This window comes from Orycteropus afer, unplaced genomic scaffold (assembly GCF_000298275.1).
Source record: "Orycteropus afer afer isolate SDZICR_OR568_19922 unplaced genomic scaffold, OryAfe1.0 scaffold00070, whole genome shotgun sequence".
Lineage (NCBI taxonomy): Eukaryota > Metazoa > Chordata > Mammalia > Tubulidentata > Orycteropodidae > Orycteropus > Orycteropus afer.
In genome coordinates this window covers 10,044,900-10,054,953 of record NW_006921657.1, presented here as the reverse complement: position 1 = coordinate 10,054,953, position 10,054 = coordinate 10,044,900, and the positions used below count along the sequence as shown (strand labels likewise).

Sequence of the window (10,054 nt, the reverse complement as noted above, 5' to 3'; positions counted from 1 at the left end):
GCTATGAGTCAGGGCTGACTCAACGGCACATAACAACAACAACATAGCTGTATATAATAGAATAATGGTAATAATAATAGCTAATATTAATTGAGACTGACTATGTGTTAGGCAGGAGCTCTGGTAGCATAGTGCCTAAGGCACTTGACTTCTAACCAAAGGACTGGAAGTTCAAACCCACCAGCTGCTCCTCAGAAGGAAAGTCAGGCAATCTACTTGCACAGTGATACCGCCTCGGAAACCCAAGGAGGGGTCACTATGAGTCAGGTCTGACTCAACAGCACATAACAACAACATGTGTTAGGCACTTCTCTAACTACTTTACATGTAGTATCTCATTTAATCTTTGCAACTCATTGAGGTAGTGACTATTTTTATTACCATTTTGCAGATTAGGAAATCAAAGCACAGGACGATTAAGTAATTTTCCCAAAGTTGTAAGTGGCAGAACTAAGATTTGGACCTAAGTAATCTGACTCTAAACATATATACAAATATACATGTAAATATATACACAAATAGATATGTGTACTTATATATACATGCATACATGGATATGGCATAGATGCATACATAAATGACATATATATGTCATGCTCCAAAATGTTAAGAATTTAGGTTAACATTTTTCTTTGTGTTTTCGTCATACTCCACACTTTCTATATTTAGTATGAATTTTAGAACTTTAATTTTAAAACTTGAAAATTTCTCTCTCCTATATCCTATTAGCACAATATTGGTCTGTGTCAAGAAATATTCTAGTGTACAGTGGGGGCTAATCTGATTCCCACTTGCATGGGTTTGCTCTAGCTTCCTCTCCCCATGCAAACGCCCTCTGTCTCTCCTTCTGTGCGTCTAAAATATGACCATCTAGTTGGAATCAACTCGACAACAGTGGGTGATGGTTAACTGCTTGGCTGTTAACCTAAAGTTTGGTGCTTTAACCCAACCAGCAGCTCCTCAGGAGAAAGATTGGAGAAGCTGCTTCTGTAGAGATTACAGCCTAGAAAACCTTTTGGGATAATTTTACTCTGTCACGGGGGTCGCTATGAGTCCAATCTACCAACAGTGAGACCATCTCAAGCCTCCTCTTTTCTCTGAGATATTTTCATATATTCTTTAATTCCTGTTGCACTCATATACAGTATCCCCCAGCAGAGCACTTAGCAGTTCTCACACTGTCTCCTGGGTGTTAGCTTTGGCTGCACAATTGAATGCCAAGTCCCTTATACACTGGGACCAAATCTCATCCTTTTAGTTTAGTTTAGTTTTTTCCCCTATCACTTCTAATACTGGCCACACAGTAAATGTTCAATAAATACATCATTAAAGATTGACAGATGCTCCCCAATAATGTAAGTAGATTTTAGTGCTGGTTTTCTGAAAATTGTGGCTCACTCATTAAAAGAGTGAACCAAGGAGGGGTCGCTATGAGTCAGGGCCAACTCGACGGCACATAACAACAACAATGCTGATAGTAGAAATTCATATGCTGCAGAAAAGAGAAGACTTGTCTTAATAAGTGGGCTACTTAGTATCACTCATTTCAGTTCACTTAGCTAGAAACTGGATCTTTCCCACAAACCTCCAGATATTAGCAAAATCCCCAAGAAGGGAGGGGAGGGAAATCCATGACAGGCCATTCCTACATCAACCTAGTCAAATGATAACATAAGCTATAGAAACAATTTGAGCTACAAAATAAATAGTGATAACTGAAAACTAACTCACTGCCATCGAGTCAGATCCGACTCATAACGACCCCTCCTTGGGTTTCCAAGGCAGTATCTCTATGGAAGTAGATTGCCCAGTCTTCCTTCCAAGGAGTGGCTGGTGGGTTTGAACTACCAGCCTTCTGGTTAGCAGTCAAATGTCTTAGGCACTACTCCACCAAAACTCATAAAATATAATTATTCCTTAATCCATAAAACCAAAACCAAACTCACTGCTGTGGAGTCAGATCTAACTCACAGCAACCATTCCTTGGGTTTCCAAGGTGTTATCACTATGGAAGTAGATTGCCCAACCTTCCTTCTGAGGAGTGGCTGGTGGGTTTGAACCGCCAGCCTTCTGATTAGCAGTAGGCACTATGCCACCAGAGCTCCCATTCATCCATAGTGATAAAAATAAATAATTAGAACAAATAATAATAATTGAATGAATGAATGAATATGGTAAAAGGGATAGCTTTTTTTTCACAAAATAATTCCAATGAATAAATATAAAAGTAACGAAGAAAATAAAAAATCACCATTAGGCAAACACCATCATAAAAACTGTTATAGGCAAGATCCACTAAATGATGCTAAAATCAGTGGCTGAAAGTTTGAGGAGAAACAGTATAATTTCAAAGTATCTTCCACAAGATCTTCATTAAATCACAAAAGGAAAGATAGTAACTCTAGAGTGGAGAAATCTAGCGGACACCACATTAACCCAGATCAAGATTAATAAGTGATCAAGATCAATAAGACATCATGTCCCCGCAATATGATGTATTGAGAAGAGCAATAACATCACTTCTGTGTTATTTTTCCCAAAATGCATAACCTCAATCTAATCATGAGAAAACATCAGACAAGCCCAAATTGAGGAACATTCTACAAAATACTTGACCAACACTCTTCAAAAGTCTTTCATAGAAAGTAAAGAATGAAAAATGGTCAGGCTGAAGGAAATTAAAGGTCAAGACAACCTAATGTTATAAGGAACCTTGGCTTACATTATAAATAGAAAAAAGATATTGGAAGAAAAACTAGATGACATTAGAATAAGATTTATAGTAGAGTTCAGAGGCCAACAAATAAACTCTGACCCACAGATCTAATTCAACCAACCACCTGTATTTTTAAATAAAGTTTTATTGAAACACAGCCATAGCCATTTGTTTGCATCTGTTGCTTTCTTGCAAAGGCAACATTGAATAGTTGTGACAGGGGCCATAAGGCCTACAAAACCTAAAATATATCTCAGGGACAGGAATGGGATGACGCAAATTGAGCACCCAAGGCGCAAAATTTAAAGAAGCACTCACAGTCAGGTTTCTGCCCTTGGACCATCCTCAGCGTGAGTTCCTCCTTAAATTTTACATCCTAGGTGCCCCATTTGCTTCATGCTATAGTCCTTTTGGGAGCCTAAGGCACTTGACTGCTAACCAGAAGGCTGGCAGTTCAAACCCACCAGCCACTCCTCGGAAGGAAGATGGGGCAATCTACTTTCGTAGTGATACTGCCTCAGAAACCCAAGGAGGGGTCACTATGAGTCGGGTTCAACTCGACAGCACATAACAACAAGAAGATAGTCCTTTTATTAAAAATGTTTGCTGGCCTCTGATTGAGTTAAGAATATTATATCAATGTTAATTTTCTTGTTTTGATCATTTTGCTATGGTTAGGTACAATGTTAAGGAGCTCTGATGGTGTAGTGGATAAGGCACTTGGCTGCTAACTAGAAGGTCGGCAGTTCAAACCCACCAGCCATTTCATGGAAGGAAGATAGGGCAATCTACTTCTGTAAAGATTTACAATTTCGAAACCCAATGAGGGTCACTATTAGTTGGAATCAAACAGTGAGTTTGGAGGTACAATGTTAGCCTCAGGGGAAGCTGGGTGAAGGGTATACAGGAAATCTCTGTACCATTTTCACAACCTTCGTGAAAGTCAAAAACTATTACAACTGAAAACTTATTTCAAAATAAAACAGAACATGAGCTATAGAATATGATAAATATACAAATTTATAAGTGAATAGTATCACTGTGAGGCCAAAACAAGAGCCTCAATCAGAACAGAAGTGAGAACTAGCAGGAAAAAAATAGGTATTTCCATTTATCTGGGTTTGTGTTCAGTTTTCAAGCCCAATACATTGACATGAAGTTCTCTTATTATTACTACTGAAATAGTGACCAAGCATTAAAATATCAAATAAGACCCACACAAGGGAGGATAATGCCTTAGACACCCAGTGTGTGGTATATACAGCAATAAGAACTTACCAAAACCTACTGCCATCAAGTCAGTTCTGACTCATAGAGACTCCCATAGAGTTTCCAAGGGTATAAATCTTTACAGATGACCAGTTGATGGGTTCAAACCCCACACTTTTTAGCTAGCAGCTGAATGCCTTAACCACAAGGCCACCAGAGCTCCTTAATAATGACTTAAGAGGGTTTTATAACCTATGCCCTTTGTGTATGATCCGATATAGGGAGAAAAAGCTGAGTGACTTGGGATCACACTTTAGTAAATTTTTTTGAAATGGGGAGTATGTTGTTTTCCACGCAACAGATGTAAGATGGGAGAATTGTCTCATTGCTTATACTCATGATTGTACTTTCAACTTGTGAAGGCTGATTTTTTTAAAAAGCCTTTAAGAATAAAAAGCTTTAGAATTACTATACTATAGTCATTAGAAAATAAGAAATTTTACTTTAGTTTAATTAATTTTCAACACAAGCTTTGAATTATAGAATTATACACCAAAGCAAGTGTCTCAATACTATTGTTATATGTTGAACTAAAAATTGAATCACTTTGAAATTACAGCTGTTAAATCACTTTTGAGTATAAAGCATTCTGGTCCATTTTAGAGCACCAAGTCAAGGGATATTTGCAGTAAAGTAAAATACAAACATCTTCCCAAACATGCCTTCCAATACAAATCAAGAAAACACTTAAATATTTATTTAAATAAAATATTTGAAATGGGAAGGATACACAGAAAAAGAAGAGAGGGAATGTACGTATAAAAAGATGTGACAAATTTGTCAGAGGTCATTTGTTGTAAATAAATGATTGTTATCTAACATGCTATGCCACTGACAGAATCCATAATAAGTCCAGGAAAAAAGGAATGCTGAGACAATGCTTTTGTTTTCCTTTTAATATATGCCACTGTACATGCGGAGAAGTATAACCATAACTGGTAACCATGAAATGACACTGTTATAAACATTTTAAATAAACAATAGGATCATTTTTGTGAGTCTATCCATGACTAATTCTCCTTCTTTGGAGACTGAAAAGACAATTAATTAACCTCGCTACAAAAGACTGACTAAATGGGTCAAAATATTTATTATAAGAAAGTAACTTTTAACACATCATGAACCATCATGACAATATTTTTAAAGAACACAAATTGTGAAACTTAACAAATCCAATTATTTTCCTTTGATTTTAACTAGTTCCACTAAAAATCATTTGGCAGTAGTTTAATCCAAAGTGTGAGTAATACATATAGTAGAAATGCTGATAGCCTTTCTTGACTGCTAAAAACTAATCACCATCAAAGTAAACAAGAGTAACATATTATTCTAAAGGGAAATGTAAAACTAAAAGAAGATTATAACATGTTCTAGTGTTTTGTGTTTTTGAACTTCAGGGTATCTAGGATACCTTCCACAGCATGATGAAGATAGAAGATAGAAATTTTAATCCTCTCTGTCCAACATGGCAAGCTATTTTCAAAAGAAAACTAAGTAAATGTTATTACTAAACTCCTGCTGTTTTGAAACAAGGGTAACTATAAAAATATTTTGCTTTTAGATATTAATAATTCTGGTTTAATAATAAAACATACAAAATACCTATTTAATAAGTATTAGTCATCAGATTTCATATTCATTGCAGCAGTATTTAAAACATGTTGTTGTTGTTGCTATGTGCCATTGAGTTGGACCCGACCCATAGCGACCCCTCCTTGGGTTTCTGAAGCAGTATCACTAGGAAGTAGATTGCCCCATCTTCCTTCCGAGGAGTGGCTGCTGGGTTTGAACCACCAGCCTTCTGGTTAGCAGTCAAGTGCCTTAGGCACTATGCTACCAGAGCTCCTATTTAAAACATAGGAAAACTATAAATGAAATAAACATTTAACAATAAGAGAATAATTAAATTGTGGTACAACAGTAAAATGAAATATTATGCAACCATTAAAATGTACATGGAAAATGCTTAAAAGCATAGAGAAATCCCTGTAATAATGTTAATGGGTAAAAAGCAGGAATCAAAAGTATATACAATATTCCCCCAAACATGTCTTAAATATATATACATATATATATTGAGAGAGAGAGAGAGAGAGAGGAAATTGAAGATTAACATGTCAAAATATTAAGCGTTAACCCTGAGTGGTAGAATTATACTTCAAAAATTTTCTACAACCTTCACATTTGTGGAGAAACTTTTTTAAAATTATTCCATTGTAGATCAAGTGAATAACTACAGGTTTTCAATTTGTTTTCTTTCAGAAGCCACACTTTTCAGAAGTCATTTCTGTCACACAATTTGACATATTAACGTAAAAAGGATGTGTCTTGACTCATGATTTAACTACTTACATAAAAGCACATATTTTAATAAAATATTTTTAAATCACTCAGTACTAAAAACTTATATTTATCTTATTTATAGATGAATTGCCAAATAAAAATATAGCCTATGTATACTAAGGAGCTCTGGCAGCATAGTGCCTAAGGCACTTGACTGCTAACCAGAAAGCTGGAGGTTGAAACCCACCAGCCACTTCTCAGAAGGAAGATGGGGCAATCTACTTCCGTAGTGATACCGCCTCGGAAACCCAAGGAGGGGTCACTATGAGTCGGGCAGACTAGACGGCACATAACAACAACAACAACAATGTATACTAAGAAACACAACCAACAACAATTACAATAAAATTTCAAAGGTGTATTTTTAGTACATTGTGAAATAGTGTGTATGGCCATGTGCCAAAATACACATATTTAATCAGAAGCTTCCACAAAATTTCAATAGGTGGGACACCATTCAAGTAAAGACCCACCACATATTTAAATCCTTAACTTACTATGAGCCAACAGTGCTTTAAAATACAAGTTAGGCTTTTAGGCAATGGAACTGAAAGTTCAAAGTTTAAACCTTAAATAAAAACTTGAAATACTTTTGAGAAAAAGGGCAGCATTAACCATTGTCTTACCGAAGACAGTTCATCGCATCCCAGTAACGTGTAATAATCTTCAGTATCTTCCAAACGGTAATTCAGTATTGCGTCCATTTAGACTAGTAACTCAGTTTTTCTTTCCTCTGAAACAAGAGGCACAATAAACTGCGAATTAACAACAACAACAAAAAAAAAAAAGCCTTTTTAAATCTGATTGCACGCTCAGCAGCACGTCCCAAACTGCAATAAGTAGATTCAAAGCAGGTCACAGTCAATACACCCAGACGTCATCCTAGACCTTTGTAAACGTTACCTTTCATTGGTTGTTTAGAAAGGCGAAAAGAATAGCTCACGTGCCTAACTTGCAGCGCTACCTGGGATCTGTAGTTTGCGTTTACCTAAAAAATGCCATTTCTCTTAGGAGATAATAAAGAATGAGTATTTTTATAAGCTCCTCAAGTTAACTGCCTGCCTTTTTCTTAAGAGATAGGAGAAAAACGGAAAAATGTTCAGGTTTGTGAAATATGACTAGTGGTTGCTTTTATGAGTATCAAAAATATTTCAAGATTTTTAAAATACTTTAAGAGTAGAAAGAAAGACTGGGATAGCAAATTATTCTTTCGTTTCATAATTTATTCATTCAACAAACAAGCACTGTTGTAAGGAAAGGCATGATAAACAAGACAAAGTTCTGGTTCTTATGGAGCTTACATTTTTTATGGCGAAGATGACAAGAAACATGCAAATAACAGGAGCATTTAAAGCAGTGATTTGTGATTCAAAAGAATCGCTATGCTGTTTCTGCTGGGCTTGCTCTCTCCACCTTCAGGTGTGTGGTCTGAGCCTTCGACAAAGGTCATTTCACTGTGGCCCTAGGAAACGCATCTCAGTTCTGTGATTTAGAGATGGTAAGTGATCAGGAATACAGTAACTGCTTACACTCTAAATGAGGAGCCCTGATGGTTAAGTTGGAGCCCTGGTGGTACAGTGGTTAAAGCATTACTTAAAGCTAACCAAAACATTGAGCATTTGAACCCATCAGCTGCTCCATGGAAAAAAGATATGGCAGTCAGCTCCTGTAAAGATTTACAGCCTTTAGTCAAACAGCCTGGTATTGGTACATGGACAGACACAAAGACCAGTGGAACAGAACTGAGAATCCAGAAATAGATCCATCCACCTATTGGCAGCTGATCTTTGACAAAGGGGAAGAGATAGTCTCTTTAACTAAGCGTGTTGGCAAAACTCATTATCCAAATGCAGAGAAATGAATGAAGATCCATACCTCAAACCATACACAAAAATTAACTCCAGATGGATCAAAGACTTAAATGTGAAATCTAAAACTAAAAAGTTCATCAAGGAAAAAATAGGGGCAAATTTAAGGGCCCCAATTTATGTCATAAATAGACTATCAAGCATAACTCAAAATGTACAAACAGCAGAAGATAAACTAGATGGTTGTTTAAAAAATTAAAGCTTTATGTTCATCAAAAGACTTCTCCAAAAGAGTAAAAAGAGAACTTACAGATTGGGAAAAAATATTCAGCAACAACACATCTGACAAGGAACTTATCTCTAAAATTTATAGAACACTCCAACACCTCAACATCAAAATGAAAAGCAATCCAATTTAAAAAATGAGCAGAAGACATGAATAGACACTTCACCAAAGAAGATATTCAGGGAGCCAACTAACAAATGAAGAAATGTTCACAATCTTTAGCTATTAGAGAGATGCAAATCAAAACAACAATGACATACCATCTCACCCCAGCACTAATAGCAAAGTTCAACACAGAGAATTACAAATGCTGTCGAAGATGTGGAGAGATTAGGACTCTCACACACTGCTGGTAGAACTGTAAACTGATACAACCACTGTGGAAATCGGTATAGGGACTCCTTAAAAAGTTGGAAATAGAAATACCATTTGATCCAGCCATCCTGTTACTAGGTATATGTCCTAAAGAAGTGAGAGCCACGACATGAACTGATATACACACACCCACATTCATCACAGCACTATTCACAATAGCAAAGAGATGGAAACAATCTAAGTGTCTACCAACAGAAGAATGGATAACCAAATGGTACATATAGACAATGGAATACCAAAGAATAATGTAGACATTATGCTTAGTCTAATGGAGGACATAATTGTTGTTGTTGTTGTTGTTGTTATTTGCCATCGAGTCAGACGGGACTCATAGCGACCCCTCTTGGGTTTCTGAGGCAGTATCGCCAGGAAGTAGATTGCCCCATCTTCCTTCCGAGGAGTGGCTGGTGGGCTTGAACCGCCAGGCTTCTGGTTAGCAGTCAAGTGCCTTAGGCACTAAGCTACCAGAGCTCCCAAGGAGGACATTATGCTGAGTGAAATAAGTCAATCACAGGAGAACAAATACTGTATTAGTTCACTATTGTAAAAAGTCAAGGAAAGGCTTATATATGGAAGAAAACTTTCTTTGTTAATTACCAGGAATGGGAGGGGAAAGGAGGGGACACTGTTAGACAGGTAGAGATAAATACTGATTTAGGTGAAGGGAAAGGCAATATACCAAAAGCAAGTGACCAACACAATAACACTAAAGAAAAGGAAGACACAGAGAGGTGCACAAGACGTACAGAAAACAAAAATAAACCCTTTTACATATATAATACTGCATTCAGTGATAACAAATATTAAACTATGGGTAAATAGATGGGTAGACAGGCTGAATGATCAGGTATGTCTAGGCAAAAGAGAATATACCCATGACCATATATAAGGTTGGCTGATGATGTTTCTGCACATGTATTTGTGTATACTATAAGAACATCTACATAACTAGGACTAACTAGGGGCAGAATTATGATAACTTCTTAGGCACAGCCAACCACCCTAAGGATGCGAGTAGTTGGACCTGTGGGCTTCGGACCATGGTCACAGAGGACATCCAGCTCAACTGACATAACAAACACAAAAACATTGTTCTACATCCTACTTGGTGAGTAGTGACTGAGGTCTTAAAAGCTTGCAGGCAGGCATCGTGAATCAGCAATGGGTCTCTCCTGGTCCAGAGCGAGGAAGAATGAAGAAAACCAAAGATACATGGAAACAATTAGTCCAAGGGACTGGTGGACCAGGCAAACCTCA

General features: G+C 36.9%; 1 protein-coding gene across 1 annotated transcript in view; it reads right to left on the bottom strand.

The window, feature by feature from the left end:
* Nucleotides 1-7,032, bottom strand: part of DNAJC12 (DnaJ heat shock protein family (Hsp40) member C12) — a 53,547-nt gene extending 46,515 nt beyond the window's left edge. The window contains exon 1 of the mRNA XM_007940702.1: nt 6,955-7,032. Within this exon, the coding sequence (XP_007938893.1) occupies nt 6,955-7,032 (78 nt within the window). The remainder of the gene's footprint in view (nt 1-6,954) is intronic.
* Between the last annotated feature and the right edge of the window lie 3,022 nt (nt 7,033-10,054).